Source organism: Schistocerca piceifrons, chromosome 1 (genome assembly GCF_021461385.2).
Source record: "Schistocerca piceifrons isolate TAMUIC-IGC-003096 chromosome 1, iqSchPice1.1, whole genome shotgun sequence".
Taxonomy (NCBI): Eukaryota; Metazoa; Arthropoda; class Insecta; order Orthoptera; family Acrididae; genus Schistocerca; species Schistocerca piceifrons.
In genome coordinates, this window is record NC_060138.1 from 33,058,653 (window position 1) to 33,076,904 (window position 18,252).

The 18,252-nt window shown below is 47.6% G+C and overlaps 1 protein-coding gene across 1 annotated transcript; it reads right to left on the reverse strand.

Moving 5' to 3' along the window:
• Positions 1-4,962: 4,962 nt before the first annotated feature.
• On the reverse strand, positions 4,963-16,648 carry LOC124767715 (glycine-rich cell wall structural protein 1-like). Its single transcript, XM_047249154.1, has 3 exons — positions 16,621-16,648; positions 9,268-10,800; positions 4,963-4,982 (listed from the first exon to the last, which is right to left on the reverse strand). Exons 1-3 carry the CDS (start codon positions 16,646-16,648, stop codon positions 4,963-4,965), a joined length of 1,581 nt encoding a protein of 526 aa, XP_047105110.1.
• Between the last annotated feature and the right edge of the window lie 1,604 nt (positions 16,649-18,252).

The following is an 18,252-nucleotide window of genomic DNA, read 5'->3' on the forward strand; positions in this document are numbered from 1 at the left end:
ACGTCGGCGGGCTCTTCAGCGACATAAGCGGCACCCGTCTCTGGAGAACCTCATTTTTTCAAACGTCTCCGTGCTCAGGCACGGCGGCTCATCAAAAGGCGGAAACAGGAGTGTTGGGAGAGGTACGTTTCCACTATTGGCTCCCGTACTTCACCCTCCCAGGTGTGGATGAAGATTCGGCGCATCTTTGTATTGCAGCACTCTACAGGTGTCGCAGGGCTTACCCTCAACGGGACGGTATCCACCGATGCTGATGCAATCGCCGAGCATTTTGCACAGCACTATGTTCGGGCCTCTGCGTCGGGGAATTACCTGCCTGCGTTTCTCGCGCTCAAACGCCGGGAGAAAGGCACACTGCTTTCTTTTGCTTCTCGCCACCCTGAGGCGTATAATGCCCCATTCAGTTTGTGGGAACTCCAGAGCGCCCTGGCACAGTGCCCCGATACAGCCTCTGGGCCAGATGGCATCCACAATCAGATGCTCTAACACCTGTCCCCGGACAATCAGCGGTGTGTTCTTGCCATCTTCAACCGCGTATGGGGCGATGGTGTCTTTCCGTCGCAGTGGCGAGAGAGTACCGTCATTCCAGTGCTGAAGCCTGGTAAGGACCCGCTTAATGTGGATAGCTATCAGCCCATCAGCTTGACAAATACTCTGTGCAAGCTATTGGAACGCATGGTGAGTCGACGGCTGTGTTGGCTGCTCGAGTCTCGGGGTCTTCTGGCTCCGTGCCAGAGCGGCTTCCGTCAGGGCCGTTCCACCGCCGATACTTTGGTCTTTCTTGAGTCTGCAATCCACACTGCTTTTTCCAGGCGCCAACACCTTGTCTCAGTCTTTTTCGATCTCTCCAGAGCATATGACACGACGTGGCGGCACCATATTCTCGCCACGTTGCACGGGTGGGGTCTCTGGGGCTCTCTCCCCATTTTTATTCAGAATTTTTTATCTATTCGGACATTCCGCGTTTTAATTGGCACATCTCATAGTTCACTTCATATCCAGGAGAACGGCGTTCCACAGGGCTCTGTATTGAGCGTGCCCCTTTCCCTTGTGGCTATTAATGGCCTTGCAGCAGCAGTAGGGTCGTCTGTCTCACTCACATTATATGCTGACGATTTCTGCATCTTTTTCAGCTCGTCCACCATTAGTGTTGCAGAACGTCGGTTGCAGGGAGCCATATGCAAGGCGCAGGCGTGGGCCCTAGCCCATGGGTTTCAATTTTCTCCTGCGAAGATTTGTGTTATGCACTTTTGTCAGCGTCGCACTGTCCATCCCCACCCTGAGCTCTATCTTCAGGATGCCATGCTCAGGGTTGTTGATACTTACCGTTTTCTGGGATTGCTATTCGATGCCCGGCTTACTTGGCTTCCACATATTCGTCAGCTCAAGCATCAGTGCTGGCGGCATCTGAATGCCCTCCGCTGCCTCAGCAACACAACGTGTTGTGCAGATCGTAATACGCTGCTGCAGCTCTACAATGCCCTCGTGCTGTCTCGACTGGATTATTAGAGTGTGGCGTATGGCTCAGCGTCGCCCTCAGCGTTGCAATTGCTGGACCCAGTTCACCACTGTGGGATTCGACAGGCGACAGGAGCATTCCACACCAGCCCTGTTAATAGCCTCCTTGCTGAGGCTGGGGTTCCTCCACATCATATTCGGCATCAACAGCTGTTAGCCAACTATGCTGCCCACTTCCGTTGTTAGCCCCGTCACCATAACTATCGTCTCCTTTTCGCTAATGTGACAGTCCATCTCCCACACCGGCGGCCGCGTTCAGGCCATACGATTGGGATCCGTGTTTGGTCGCTCCTTAATGAACTCGAGTGTTTGCCTCTTCCATCTGCTTTCCATGTCCGCCCACATACACCACCTTGGTGTATTTGTCGGCCGCAGCTTCGGCTGGAACTTTCCCGATGGCTAAAAGATTCAGTTCCTCCTGCAGTCTTGCGCCGCCAATTCCTTGCTCTCCTAGGCGCATACCATGCCTCAGAGGTTATCTATACCGATGGCTTGATGGTTGATGGCCGTGTGGGATACGCTTACGCTCATGCGGACTATGTCGACCAGCGCTCCTTGCCGGAAGGCTGCAGTGTTTACACCGCAGACCTGACAGCCATTTTTCGTGCCCTTGAGCATGTTCGAACTAGCACTGGAGAGTCTTTTGTCATTTGCAGTGACTCGCTCAGTGGTCTGCAGGCTCTTGACCAGTGCTACCCACGCCATCCCATTGTTGGTGCCATCCAGGGGTCCATTCACACTCTTGAACAGCGTGGTCGTTCGGTGGTGTTCATATGGACCTCGGGACATGTTGGGATCGCGGGAAACGAACTCGCCAACAAGTTAGCCAAAGAGGCTACCCGCAAACTGCCGTTGGAGATCGGCCTCCCGTCAAATGATCTCCGAACGGTTTTGCACCGTCGGGTCTTTGGGTTGTGGGGAGACGAATGGCGCACTCTGTCTGCACCCAACAAGCTGCGGCAGGTAAAGGAGACCACGACTGTGTGGGGTTCCTCCATGCGGGCCTCTCGCAGGGATTCTGTTGTTCTGTGTAGGCTCTGCATTGGCCACTCTTGGCTGACGCATGGTCATCTGCTGCGTCGAGAGGACCCCCTCACTGTCGTTGTGGTGCGAATATGACGGTGGTCCATATATTGTTGGACTGTCCTCTTTTAACCGCCCTCAGGTGAACTTTTAATCTCCAGGGTGATTTATTATCTCTTTTAGGTGACAATGTCTCTATGGCAGATTGTGTTTTAAGTTTTATTCGAGCAAGTGGCTTTTATAGGTCCCTCTAATTTTATTGCGTCACCCTCTTTTGAGCTGTATATTTTAATTAGTTTTGTGTTGTCATCAGACTCCACCCTAAACTTTCAGGCTGGGGGTTTTAACGTGTTGCAGTATGGCTGGCTCATCCTATTATTTTCGTGATCAGCCAGCCTCATTCCTCTGCTGCACAGTTTTACTTCCTTCTGCCTTTCTTCTCTGAGTTGTTTTTGTTGCTGTGCTCCATTTTCCATGTTTCTTTATTATTGACCTTGGGGATTTTCTTCCCCTGGAATTTTTATCTTGTGCTTCGAATGACTAATGGATGGTTTCCCTGTGCTCTGTGTGTTTATGAAACAAGGGACCGATGACCTCTGCAGTTTGGTCCCTTTAATCCTCAAACCAACCAACCAACTTTCTAGACCTCTCTAGTCCTTTCCCTTAAGCCATCTTCCTTCCCCTTCAACTGTTCTGCCTGAAGGAGGAGCTACTGGCTTCAAAAGCTTGCTTAATTACAACCTTCTTTTATGTGCATTTTCTGCCACCACTTGATTAGTAGATTTATATCTATGTAATTAGATCATTGTCATTTTCATACTGCGTGAAAGTTATTTGTTGCTAGCCAACCATTCAGGTCATGGATTACACCTGTCTCTTATAGAATCAATTTTTATTCTAGGTTTTAATGGGACTCCATATATGGCAGTACAGATTCCTTGACATACTGGTATTATAGTGGTCAAAAGTCTTTAGCCAGTAGACTGTCACCTAGGTAGCATACAATAGTGTTTTCTGATTTACACAGTAACACTTGGCAACTGCCTCTTAAGTCTCCTTCCTATTCATCAGGGCATTGTGCAAATTCCTACTTAGGGTGGAGAATGCTTACATAAAACAAATGAAGAAGGATGAAAACACAGTCTTATTACTTCTAGAACATACACATCTATGGGGATAACATATTTTATGGGACTGACAGTGAGTGCTGGATCTTCCTATAATAGTTGTATAAATCATTTAACTCCAGTGAGTACATGTTTCACTGTAGTTTCACCTTATATTTGGAAATATTTATTTTCTACATGGTTGTTTTTTCACTGAAGATGCAGCTGGAAGTGTTCTGAAACTGATAGTGTCTAAGAATAAAAGGGTTTCACAGCTTAAGCAGTTTCATTTCTCAACATGGTTTGTCAAGGCTATGGTCTACATCTACATCCACATCCATGCTCCGCAAGCCACCTGACGGTGTGTGGCGGAGGGTACCCTGAGTACCTCTATCGGTTCTCCCTTCTATTCCAGTCTCGTATTGTTCGTGGAAAGAAGGATTGTCCGTATGCTTCTGTGTGGGCTCTAATCTCTCTGATTTTATACTCATGGTCTCTTCGCGAGATATACGTAGGAGGGAGCAATATACTGCTTGACTCTTCGGTGAAGGTATGTTCTCGAAACTTCAACAAAAGCCCGTACCGAGCTACTGAGCGTCTCTCCTGCAGAGTCTTCCACTGGAGTTTATCTATCATCTCCGTAACGCTTTCACAATTACTAAATGATCCTGTAACAAAGCGCGCTGCTCTCCGTTGGATCTTCTCTATATCTTCTATCAACCCTATCTGGTACGGATCCCACACTGCTGAGTAGTATTCAAGCAGTGGACAAACAAGCGTACTGCAACCTACTTCCTTTGTTTTCGGATTGCATTTCCTTAGGATTCTTCCAATGAGTCTGTCTGGCATCTGCTTTACCGACGATCAACTTTATATGATCATTCCATTTTAAATCACTCCTAATGTGTACTCCCAGATAATTTATGGAATTAACTGCTTCCAGTTGGTTACCTGCTATTTTGTAGCTAAATGATAAGGGTTCTTTCTTTCTATATATTTGCAGCACATTACACTTGTCTACATTGAGATTCAATTGCCATTCCCTGCACCATGCGTCAATTTGCTGCAGATCCTCCTGCATTTAAGTAAAATTTTCCATTGTTACAACCTCTCGATAAACCACAGCATCATCTGCAAAAAGCCTCAGTGAGCTTCAGATGTCATCCAGATTGTAAAGTGTTTAAACAAAAATCTCAAAGTGTGTGTGGCATCTGATAATTGCATCCTGTGATGACACAATGTCATACACTTCCACTAAATTTTGGGTTGTAGCAACATTGTCCTCCTTTAAATGCAGAAAATGCTACACAATTTATCAGGCCTGCAGAGATTTGCCTGGAAACAATCAAACAGTTATTATGTAGTTTTATTTTTTCAAGGTGGTGATTAAAATGTCATGACTGCCTCTTCTGTGCTGGTGTCAGATACTGCTCCTTAACAAATCTTTACTAATGTACCTATGGCAGCTGACATATTAGGGTTCAGTTTCTACTGTTACCTCATCCAATGTGCACTTTTCTGACAACATAATGCAGTACTAAAACTGATAATAGTGCCATACTTGTCAAAAAGAAAAAGAAAAGAACCTAGGTTTTTTAGTTGTACATTTCTTCTTCCTTGGAGGAGGAAATATTGGTTAGTGAAAGTTGAGGAAAATGGGGCATCTCACTCAGATCGCAGACCGAGTGGAGTGTGCTGTGAGGAGAAAGTGTCACAAAGTTTGGTTTGGTTCCACTTTTTACATGTTCTGTGGATAACTTTTGCAAGAGCTTGTCATGCTTGTGTTGGTTCAAGGTGATGGTGGTAGTGTTTCGAATTTAATGCAGGACTTTCACACAAATAAGTCTGCAAGACCTTCATGCGTCCACCTCTTCTCTCCTCATCGGCCAAATACTAACATTGAAGTTCTTCTCCACCACAAGGATTCAAACCAGCAAACCTTAGCATTGAGCTCCTACACAGATGTGCATTAGCTTTCTTGTCTACAGAGGTAAATAAATCGGATAATATTCTTACTACACATGTCTGTGAAATACATTGTGTATTGCATAGAACTGACCCAGAAAATTATTTCATTTGACACCAGTGAATGGAAGTAGGTGATGAAAACTTCACAAAATTAGCTTACTTCACAAAAGTCTGAAATGATGCAGAGAGCAAAGTTTCTGGAACTGAGGGTTACTGAACATCTGTAACATGTAATTTCCAGTTAAAATTAAAAGGGCACTGAGGAATTTTCAACAGCTGGTTGTGCAGGTTATCTTGCCTGATGTCCCATATTCTTGATTGCTATGATGTTCTTAACTTGTACATAACTGAATGAATTGTACCTTTTATAAGCTATGTGATAGACTTTTACTAAAAATCAGCTAGTGATACCTTTTAACATTTCATTTATGGGACATGGTGTTGTAGCTTGGATTATGACTTTTGCATCATACAAAAACAGTACTCTTTCTGCTTTACCAGTGTAAAGTGGAAGATCAGTTACATGAAACAAGAACAGGAGTGGTTCTGCAGTTGAATCCTACAGGACAACAGTAGCAATTTGTCCCCTCTCCACTCAAGATGCTATCATGATGAATCTTCTATCTGACACAGTACTTTGCGTCCTTTTGGTTAAGTAAGAAGTGGACCACGTACTCATTGTACCTCAAAAGCATCTCAGTTCCTCATGTTGTTGTTGTTGTTTTCATTGTTCTTCTTGTTCTTGTTCTTGTTCTTGTCTTGAGTCCGAAGACTGGTTTGTTACAGCTTTCGATGCAAATGCAACCTACATCCTTCTGAATTTGCTTGTATTCATCACTTGATTCTTGGTTCCCTTCCAGGATTATTACCAGCCCCCTCCCCCCTGCTTCCCTCCTCACCATACTGGAGACACCTTGATGACCCCAAATGTGTCCTATCAACTCATCCCTTCTTTTGGTCCAGTTGAGCCCCAAATTTGTCTCCCCAAATATGTTCAGTACCACCTTATTAGTTACATCATCCACCCACCTAGTCTTCAACATTTTCTGTAGGACCACATTTCATAAGCTTCTCTTCTCTTTTTTTCCCAACTGTTGATGGTCAATGTTTCACTTCCATACATGGCTGCACTCCAGACAAATAGTTCCAGGAAAGACTTCCTCACACTTTAAGCTATGTTCAATGTTAACAAATTTCTCTGAAATGCTCATCTTGCCATTGCCAGTCTCCATTTCATATATTTTGTATCCTCTCTACTTTGGCCACCATTAGTTACTTTGCTATCAAAATGGAAAACTCATGGAGTACTATAGGTGCCTCATATCCTAATCTGATTCCCCTTAGCATCACCTGATTTAATTCAACTACCGTATTTACTCAAATCTAAGCTGCACTCGAATCTACTGGTGTGGTACATAGAGGGATCAGGAATATCCCCCTATTCTTCACTTAATTCTGGACCTGAAAACTTCATAATTAGGCAGTTATGGGGTGAATCTAGCAATTTGTGTGACGCTATCCAGTAAGTGAAACCAACCTGAAAAAATACCCGCTATTATCTTTGTATACATTCCATATCCCATGTTAATCCTATTTGGTAAGAGTCCCACACAAATGAGCAGTATTCGGACTTAAGATGGACTCATCAATCGTACAGTCTCTCTTTTGCAGACTGACTCCATTTCCCTAGTACCCACTCAATGAAGTGACATGTACCATGTGCCTTACTTATTATTAAGACTAATGCCCATTCCACTTGATATCCCCAATGAACTGCTACACTCAGATATTTTGTCTGAGTTAACTGAAGGCTGTTTTCTGTAGTGAATGTCACAGTCATAGGATACAACATTTTGTTTTGTGCAGGACACTGTTTTACATTTCTGGACATTCATTACAAGTTACCTGTTGTTGCAATGCTCTGAAATCTTGCCTAGATATTTCTGGATATTTGTGCAGCTTTCTCCGGACAGTACTTATAGATAACTGCACCATCAGGTTACTAGTTCTAATGTCTTCCATGTCATCCATACACAATACAAGCAGCAACAGACCCAACACACATCCCTGGAGAAAGCCTGAAGTTCCTTATAATTCTGTTGATGTGACTCTCCATTCTACATAACATGCTCCTTCTTTCCTACCTACATATCATCAATGCGGAAACAAGTTTCGTTTAATAACCCCCACTGTCACACTTTCATTAATAAACATTCATGGTGTAGAGAGTCAGATTCTTTTCAGAACTAGAGATACACTGCATCTACATCTACATTTACATCTACATGGTTACTCTGTAATTCACACTTAAGTGCCTGGCAGAAGGTTCATCGAACCATTTTCTTACTACTTCTCTGCCATTCCACTCTCGAATGGTGCGTGGGAAAAAGGAACATATAAATCTTTCCATTAGAGCTCTGATTTCTCTTATTTTATTATGATGATTGTTTCTCCCTATGTAGGTGGGTGTCAACAAAATATTTACGCAATTCGGAAGAGAAAGTTGGTAATTGAAATTTTGTAAACAGATCTCGCCGTAAAGAAAACCGCCCATGTTTCAGTGACTCCCACCCCAACTCGCATAGCATATCAGTGACACTCTCATCACTATTGCATGATAACTCAAAACGAGCTGCCCTTCTTTGTGTTTTTTTGATGTCTTTCATCAATCCTACCTGGTAAGGATCCCATACTGCTCGGCAATATTCTAGCAGAGGACGGACAAGTGTAATGAAGGTTTGTTGCATGTCCTAAGTGTTCTGCCAGCAAAGCGAATCTTTGTTTCACCTTCCCCACAATATTATCTATTTGGTATTTCGAATTTAAGTTGCTTGTAATTGCCATAGTCCCAGGCTTTCAGGACACAATGTAACAAAAAGAGAAATTGACGTTATCCCCATCAACCAGTGTCCATATAATGATGGTGCTGAGTTCATGCTCTTTAACTCAAACATAACATATCTCAGTGTTCCACAACAGATGGGTATTAGTTGATTGGATATAAGTTTTGTAAGTCGCATATGCTACCCTTCTCAAGACAAATTTTACCTGTCCTTTCTTTCACTAGCTGATTACATGTTTTTTGTTCAAGGGATCTACAGTATATAACAACTAAAACAGGAGCTTACTCATTTGTACCTAATCTTACAAGGATTCCACTGAGTTCTGGAGTTTTGTTTGGTTTACTACCCATTTCCCATTCCTTTCATGCATGTCTCTGGATACTAATGTTGGTGCTACTAACAGTGTTCATGTATGAACAGAATTAACATTGGTTTTGTGGCAAGTCTTTCAATAAAGTTTGACTGTGGTAGTTTTTGATGGCAGCATGTCTCTGTTTATAGCTCTAAGCTTTGTCCTATATGTTTTTATGCTGTAATCTGTTAGTTTTGAAGTTTTCCCACAGCGACGCCATACCATCAATTCCCCCCCTGCGGGTCCGGGGGTTAGAATAGGCCAGAGGTATTCCTGCCTGTTGTAAGAGGCGACTAAAAGGAGTCCATCCCCCTCAAGGGGATAGTTAGCACCTGCGTGCGGAGACGGACGGTTCCACGACCTATATTTGGGGTCTTTTTGGTTTTTCACTTCTCGTTTCTTCCTTCCTTTGGTTGGTTCCTTTCTTTGTTCTTCTCCATCTGACTTTCTTCCTTACTCTTTCCCTTGCCTCCTTGCCGCCTCCTCCTTGCCGCCTCCTCCTTGCCGCCTCCTCCTTGCCGCCTCCTCCTTGCCGCCTCCTCCTTGCCGCCTCCTCCTTGCCGCCTCCTCCTTGCCGCCTCCTCCTTGCCGCCTCCTCCTTGCCGCCTCCTCCTTGCCGCCTCCTCCTTGCCGCCTCCTCCTTGCCGCCTCCTCCTTGCCGCCTCCTCCTTGCCGCCTCCTCCTTGCCGCCTCCTCCTTGCCGCCTCCTCCTTGCCGCCTCCTCCTTGCCGCCTCCTCCTTGCCGCCTCCTCCTTGCCGCCTCCTCCCCCCTTGCCGCCTCCTCCCCCCTTGCCGCCTCCTCCCCCCTTGCCGCCTCCTCCCCCCTTGCCGCCTCCTCCCCCCTTGCCGCCTCCTCCCCCCTTGCCGCCTCCTCCCCCCTTGCCGCCTCCTCCCCCCTTGCCGCCTCCTCCCCCCTTGCCGCCTCCTCCCCCCTTGCCGCCTCCTCCCCCCTTGCCGCCTCCTCCCCCCTTGCCGCCTCCTCCCCCCTTGCCGCCTCCTCCCCCCTTGCCGCCTCCTCCCCCCTTGCCGCCTCCTCCCCCCTTGCCGCCTCCTCCCCCCTTGCCGCCTCCTCCCCCCTTGCCGCCTCCTCCCCCCTTGCCGCCTCCTCCCCCCTTGCCGCCTCCTCCCCCCTTGCCGCCTCCTCCCCCCTTGCCGCCTCCTCCCCCCTTGCCGCCTCCTCCCCCCTTGCCGCCTCCTCCCCCCTTGCCGCCTCCTCCCCCCTTGCCGCCTCCTCCCCCCTTGCCGCCTCCTCCCCCCTTGCCGCCTCCTCCCCCCTTGCCGCCTCCTCCCCCCTTGCCGCCTCCTCCCCCCTTGCCGCCTCCTCCCCCCTTGCCGCCTCCTCCCCCCTTGCCGCCTCCTCCCCCCTTGCCGCCTCCTCCCCCCTTGCCGCCTCCTCCCCCCTTGCCGCCTCCTCCCCCCTTGCCGCCTCCTCCCCCCTTGCCGCCTCCTCCCCCCTTGCCGCCTCCTCCCCCCTTGCCGCCTCCTCCCCCCTTGCCGCCTCCTCCCCCCTTGCCGCCTCCTCCCCCCTTGCCGCCTCCTCCCCTCTTGCCGCCTCCTCCCCCCTTGCCGCCTCCTCCCCCCTTGCCGCCTCCTCCCCCCTTGCCGCCTCCTCCCCCCTTGCCGCCTCCTCCCCCCTTGCCGCCTCCTCCCCCCTTGCCGCCTCCTCCCCCCTTGCCGCCTCCTCCCCCCTTGCCGCCTCCTCCCCCCTTGCCGCCTCCTCCCCCCTTGCCGCCTCCTCCCCCTTGCCGCCTCCTCCCCTTTGCCGCCTCCTCCCCCTTGCCGCCTCCTCCCCCTTGCCGCCTCCTCCCCCTTGCCGCCTCCTCCCCCTTGCCGCCTCCTCCCCCTTGCCGCCTCCTCCCCCTTGCCGCCTCCTCCCCCTTGCCGCCTCCTCGCCCTTGCCGCCTCCTCCCCCTTGCCGCCTCCTCGCCCTTGCCGCCTCCTCGCCCTTGCCGCCTCCTCGCCCTTGCCGCCTCCTCGCCCTTGCCGCCTCCTCGCCCTTGCCGCCTCCTCGCCCTTGCCGCCTCCTCGCCCTTGCCGCCTCCTCGCCCTTGCCGCCTCCTCGCCCTTGCCGCCTCCTCGCCCTTGCCGCCTCCTCGCCCTTGCCGCCTCCTCGCCCTTGCCGCCTCCTCGCCCTTGCCGCCTCCTCGCCCTTGCCGCCTCCTCGCCCTTGCCGCCTCCTCGCCCTTGCCGCCTCCTCGCCCTTGCCGCCTCCTCGCCCTTGCCGCGGCGTTTGAGACAGTGTGTTCTCTCTCTCTTCCTTTTCCTCTTCTTGCTTCCTCCCTGTGCGCGCCTGAAGGCCGACCCATGTGTTCGCATGTGTAGCCGGTGACGGTGTAACGCGTAAATCCCCGCCCTGGGTAGACAAGTATGGCGTGCATGTACCCCCTGGTAAAGGCCAGGCCCGGGGAGGGGTGACTGCCTGAGCTGATATCTTCTGACCATGCCGATTGGTCCCTCCATCTGTTTCTCGGGAGGTGTGACCTGAGGTGTAAACATTCACCTAAGGCGGGAGTGCCCTCGAGAGGGTCCCCACAAGGAAGGAGCATGCCATCGGAGACGCTGGCACTCATGGGGGATTCCTCCGCAAAGGATTTCTCTTCTTCTCTCCCGACTTCTGCCCCCAAACGGAAACATGACCAGCCACCAGTGACAAAAGTACTACCGCCTGCCCCACAGTTCCTCGTCGTTTCTCGATCTAAGGACGGAAAGGATTTCTCCTCTGTCAACCCTGTCGTTGTCCAGAAGGGCGTAGATACCATAGCCAGATATGTCAAGTCGTGTACCAGGTTGCGTAATGGTACCTTGTTATTAGAAACTGAGAGCACCTTTCAGGCACAGAAACTGCTTCAAGCCACACTCCTGTACACGTTCCCTGTCCGGGTGGAGGCTCACCGAACTTTGAATTCGTCTCTTGGTGTGGTCTATACTAGATCCGTCGACGGATTGACTGATGAGGAGATTCAGTCTTTCCTCGCTGAGCAGGGCGTGACGGCTGTCCATAGGGTCATGAAAAAGGTCAAAAATTACCTTGTACCGACCCGGACACTTTTCTTGACCTTTGATAGTGATCAGCTGCCATCGCATATCAAAGCGGGCTACGAGGTTATTTCTGTTCGCCCCTATGTCCCGACACCTATGCGCTGCTACCACTGTCAGCGTTTTAATCACACTCGCCAGTCTTGTTCCAATGCGGATCAATGTGTCACTTGTGACAGAGATGCCCATGAGGGTGACTGTCCACCTCCGTCTCCTCGTTGTGTTAACTGTCAGGATGACCATGCAGCGTCCTCCCGCGACTGTCCCATCTATAAGGAAGAACATTTTTCACAATAAAGGATGACAGCCAAAAACAGTTGCAGGATAGAATTTTTTTATTAAAATTCTTGACCAAGGTTTCGGTACATATAAATATACCTTCATCAGAAGTAAAACTTCCTGAACAGAAAGACACATTCATTAGAAAAGCCATATCAACGAAAGTGAGGAACAGAAGCTTAAGTAATGGTGAAATTGCTTAAGTAATACAGGCACACAATCTTTAGTACTTACTAAAATTACATCATGCACTGGAGAATAATAAAACAATTATGCCAAAGGCGTCGTCAGTAAATTAAAATATCATTTCCATTTGTACAACATGTGTAATGGGCACAGGATCAAAGCGAACAGTTTAACACCATTACTTCGCCTATGAACTATTGAGACACGAGTGTGAAGGCACTAAGGCAGATTGTTTCACCGAGAGAGGGCACTTGCATGTGCCAGACTTGCGCATATTACAATCTATAAATACATACATAAGCGCATCAAAAATTATTAAAGGTTGTGTTAATTCAAACTCAGTCTTAATAAATAAAACGTATCAGGCCAATTAAAGACATTTATGTAAAATTGAAATATAGAACCAAATTTACCTATGTCCTAGTGTCAAACGGATAAAGCTTGCGCTTGGAACATCTAACAAGAGAGGGCACTAGTCTAATGCGCGAGAGTCTCGCGTAACGTAGGCAGTGAAATACATACTAGCGAAACAACCAAAATGTTATAATAAAATGAAACCATCTGTCATTATGAATAAAACATAGTCATTAACCACACATACACATTGAAATTCATAACTAACAAACATCACAATACGTAGAATCCCAACAAGACAGGAAAAGCACATTTCACCGGCATCTACATGCAAGAAAATAACTCCTAGTCAGCCAGACTATATTACATTAAGGCAATGAGGGGTTTGAAACTGTCTAAAAAAAATTTTTTTTGAAGCTGCACCTGTTCATTAAGAACAAAACCAGATGCTTGAAAATCTCTAATTCTTCGAGCAAGTCTAATTTGTAACCTTTATTAGCTTCATGAAGCAGCTCTACGTCGTCCAGTTCACTTGGCGTGTGCTGTAAGAGCCATAGATGTTCAGCAAAGGTGGAATTATATACGTTTTCCCCATTTTTACCTAACCTGTGTTCTTTATACCTAACTTCGATGGGTCTACCTGTCTGCCCTATGTAATAGTTTGGGAAGTCGTTACAAGTAATTTTGTATACACCGGACTTAGTGCTGAGTTCTTCTCGTGCTCCAATATTATAAATTACTCTACGTTTCAGGCTATTATTTACTGAAAAAGCAACTCTATAACCGTATTGTTTCCATAAAAGTCTTTTCATCTTATTCCATTTTTAGGGAACGTTTCATATAAGACAAAAAGACTATTACAGACAAAAAGACTATTCTTAAAGAAAGCAAGAAAGCCAGCTGGGCTGCTTTCACAAGCACCTACAACAGTTTTACTCCTCCTTCTGTTGTCTGGGGTAGCCTGCGCCGGCTATCTGGCACTACGGTCCACTCACCAGTTTCTGGCTTGATGGTCGCGAATGACGTCCTTGTGGCCCCTGAGGATGTCTCCAATGCCTTCGGCCGCTTTTTCGCAAAGGTTTTGAGCTCCGGCCATTACCACCCTGCCTTCCTCCCCCGCAAACAGGCAGAGGAGGCTAGGCCACCTAACATCCGCTCCTCGAATCGTGAAAGTTATAATGCCCCATTCACCATGCGGGAACTCGAAAACGCACTTGCCTGGTCACGGTCCTCTGCTCCAGGGCCTGATTCTATTCATATTCAGATGCTGAAGAACCTTTCTCCTGATGGTAAAGGTTTTCTTCTTCGTACTTACAATCGCATCTGGATTGAGGGACACGTTCCCGCATGCTGGCGCGAGTCTATTGTTATCCCGATTCCTAAGCCAGGGAAGGACAAGCACTTGCCTTCCAGTTATCGACCCATCTCGCTTACCAGCTGTGTCTGTAAAGTGATGGAGCGAATGGTTAACTCTCGTATGGTTTGGCTGCTCGAGTCTCGACGCCTACTTACCAATGTACAATGTGGATTTCATAGGCGTCGCTCTGCTGTTGACCATCTGTTTACCTTGTCGACCTTCATTATGAATAACTTCTTGCGGAAGTGCCTGACCGCAGCTGTGTTCTTTGATTTGGAGAAGGCTTACGACACCTGTCGGACGGCGATCATTCTCCACACCATGCATACATGGGCCCTTCGCGGTCGCCTCCCTCTTTTTATTCTTGCCTTTTTAATGGATCGACAGTTAAGGGTACGTGTGGGTTCTGTCCTGTCGGACACCTTTCCCCAGGAGAATGGGGTGCCGCAGGGCTCAGTTTTGAGCGTCACTCTCTTCGCCATAGCGATCAATCCAATAATGGATTGCCTCCCAGCTGATGTCTCAGGCTCCCTTTTCGTTGACGATTTTACCATCTATTGCAGAGCGCAGCGTACATGTTTCCTGGAGCGCTGTCTTCAGTGTTCTCTTGATTGTCTTTACTCCTGGAGTGTCACTAATGGCTTCCGTTTTTCTGCCGAGAAGACGGTCTGTATTAACTTCTGGCGCTACAAAGAGTTTTTCCCACCGTCCTTATGTCTTGGTCCCGTTGCTCTCCCATTCGAGGAGACAACAAAATTTTTAGGTCTTACATTTGACAGGAAACTTAACTGGTCTCCAAATGTGTCATATTTGACTGCCCGTTGTACCCATTCTCTAAATGTCCTCCGTGTTCTCAGTGGTATGTCGTGGGGTGTGGATCGAACCGTCCTACTTCGTCTATATCAGTCGATCGTCTGCTCGAAGCTGGATTATGGGGGCTTCGTATACTCCTCTGCACGGCCATCCATCTTACGCCGCCTCAACTCCATACAACATCGGGGTTTACGACTTGCGATCGGAGTGTTTTATACTAGTCCCGTCGAGAGTCTTCATGCTGACGCTGGTGAATTGCCACTCACCTACTGGCGCAATATACTGCTTTGTCGGTACGCCTGTCGGCTACTGTCAATGCCCAACCACCTGTCTTGTCGTTCCTTTTTTGACGACTCTCTCGACCGTCAATACGGGTTGTATGTGTCTGCCCTGCTACCCCCTGGAGTTCGCTTTCGTCGCCTCCTTCAACACCTTAATTTTTCACTCCCTGCAACCTTTCGAGTGGGCGAGAGCCACACGCCACCTTGGCTCCAGGCTCAGGTTCGTGTTCACCTTGACCTCAGCTCGCTCCCAAAGGAGGTTACCCCCGGTTCGGACTACCACACCCGTTTTGTCGAACTTTGTTCGAAGTTCATTAATATGACCTTCATTTATACAGATGGCTCAAAGACCAATGACTGGGTCGAGTGTTCCTTCATTGTCGGGGCACAAAGTTTCAAATACCGGCTCCATGGCCATTGTTTTGTCTTCACAACTGAGCTCTTTGCCCTCTACCAGGCTGTTCTTTACATCTGCCGCTACCGACATTCTGCTTATGTCATCTGCTCCGATTCCCAGAGCGCCATCCAGAGCCTCAGTGATCCGTATCCAGTTCACCCTTTCGTGCACCGGATCCAACGCTCTTTTCAGCAGCTGGTGGATGACAGTTCTCCGGTTAGCTTCATGTGGGTTCCTGGCCATGTCGGTATCCCTGGGAATGAAGCTGCAGATGCCGCGGCCAAGGCTGCGGTCCTCCAGCCTCGGACAGCTTTTTGTTGTGTCCCTTTGTCAGATTGTAGCAGGGTAATTTGTCGGCGCATTTTATCGCTGTGGCATGCCGATTGGGCTGCACTTACAGACAACAAGCTTTGGGCCTTGAAACCTCTTCCCGTGGCTTGGACGTCCTCGTCCCACCTTTCTCCGTGGGAGGAGGTCGTTTTGGCCCGGTTACAAATTGGACACTGCCGGTTCAGCCATCGCCATCTTCTGACGGCTGCGCCGGTGCTGTTCTGCCCATGTGGGCAATTGCTGACGGTCCGCCACATTTTAACGTCCTGTCTGGATTTTAACACACTGCGTCTTGATCTTGGCCTGCCATGTACTCTAGATGCCATTTTAGCAGATGACTCATGAGCAGCTGCTTGCGTTCTTCATTTTATCAACTTGACAAACCTCTCCCAAGACATTTGATTATGCTGTTTTTTTAATCCTATGCCTGTCAGTCTGCCTTTTATCGTGTTTTCCCTTTTAGTTGCTGTTTTAAACTTGTGCCTCGCGGAGCATTCTTAATGTAGTCTGGGCGCTAATGACCATTGGAGCTGTGCTCCCTAAAACCACAAAAAAAAAAAAAAAAAAAAAATGCCATCAAGTGTCCCTCCATCGGGAATGGTTCTATGTACATATATAACCAGCAAATGGTTGACTTTCCTTCTAAACTTCAGCCACAGCCCTTCTACATTCTCCAGCCCAGAGGTAATTGTTTTGAAATCCTTTTAGAGATATGATACGGCAGCAACTCTATCTGTTTGGTTGGATACATAGTGTTTCCTGCTAGTTCTAGCTCACCTTTGTAATTTGGGATTTGAGACTCCATGAATGCGAAGCAGTTGTAGAGACAAGAGATCATAACTGTGTAATGTCATCTAGTTAAATATATATGTTCATCATGAGTTGGCTTTTGTGGTGGTTAACAGGATGTTTTGTCATACTGACATATTACAGAATGATGATTTTCTCTAATGGTTGGTTGGTGTTTAAAACTTCCCCCAGCAATGACAGCGTGGTTGAGTAATTTATGTGCTAGTGAACTGTTTTCTCTGAAGTTTTTGTTAGATATGAGGTACCTTGGTGATTGCGGGAAAGTCTAATTACATGTATGTGCTCACACTAGATACCAAGTCTTGCTCAATCAATCTTGCATGCATATTCACTTCCCACTTGGCTAGGTTTGATTGTCAACTTTGACAAATATACCACCCCAGACAACTGAAATTCTAGGTTGGAATATAAACAACATTATAGAAAAGACACAATGCTACTTACCATAAAAGTGACACATTGAGTGGCAGGTAGGTACAACACAATTACAGTTGCACTTAACTTTTGGCCAAAGCCTTTTCCAGAAGAGAAACTGAACACACATTCTCACAAGCGAGAACATATTGCCCAGTTGTAACCACTACCTCTGGGTGCTGTGGCCAGAATGTGATAATCATGTTGAATGAAAACAGCAATTCAAAGTGGGCTGTGGAAGGGAGAGGGATAGCAGTCTGTAGGTGGGGTGAGAGAAGAACGTCATTTGGTGGAGCAAGCAGAGGCTAGATGGCGGCACAATAAGGATACCATGTGCACTATCAGACAGCTGTGGGGAAGGGAGCCTGGGGAAAAGTTAGTGGAGGAGGTGTGGAGCAGAGAAGGCGAAAAATACTGTTGGGTACATTTACAGAGAACAACACTCTGAGAATGAGGGGACATGATAATTTCAGAAGTGGAGATTGTTTGTAAAGATAATTCCCATCTGCCCAGTTAAGAGAAGCTGGTGATAGAGAGAAGAATCCAGGTAGCCCAGGTTATGAAACAGCCACATTAAGCTGCATGTAGCTTCACAGGGAGGTCCACATAACTCTTGGCCACAGTTTAGTGGTGGCCTTTCATCCTGGTTGACACCACCTATCAATATATGTGGGGGGTACCCAGAAAAAAACTGAAATAACTTTGCTGTGGGCCTAGTAGCAGAAACGTATACTACATAACACAACTCTTTGCCAGTTCAGTGCCATTTGTGTTGTTCAATTAGCTTTTTCTGTACATCTGCAGTAACTGGTTTTGCTGGCGCTGTTTTGTTCTTGGATCATTTTTTATGATGGCAAGTTTAAATGAACAATGCGCAGCTGTGTAATTTTATTTTCTACTCAGTAAAAATGCTGCTGAAACTGTTTTGCTGTTGAAAATGGCTTACTGAGGTGATGCTATGGAGAAACTAAAGTGTAGAATTGGATTGCTCAGTTTAAAAATCGTGACATCGATTCTTGACAAACCTCACTCTGGACATCCATCATTGCCCAAATTGACAAAAATATTGAAAAAGGTAGAGTGTTTGTGCTCCTAGAACACTGACAGACAATTGATCAACAGTCAGAGATTAGTGGGTTGTCTTGGAACTCTGTTCAATGAATTTTAATGGACGATTTGGGAATG

What these genes read in the sequence shown, in the direction of transcription:
- LOC124767715 (XM_047249154.1), bottom strand. Translation starts at nt 16,648, where the DNA reads ATGGAGTCTCAAATCCCAAATTACAAAG. An exon ending in TCAAATCCCAAATTACAAAG is followed by an intron (nt 10,801 to 16,620) that starts GTGAGCTAGAAC and finishes GGCAAGGGCGAG; the next exon opens with GAGGCGGCAAGGGCGAGGAG. An exon ending in GCAAGGAGGCAAGGGAAAGA is followed by an intron (nt 4,983 to 9,267) that starts GTAAGGAAGAAA and finishes GATTGTTTCCAG; the next exon opens with GCAAATCTCTGCAGGCCTGA.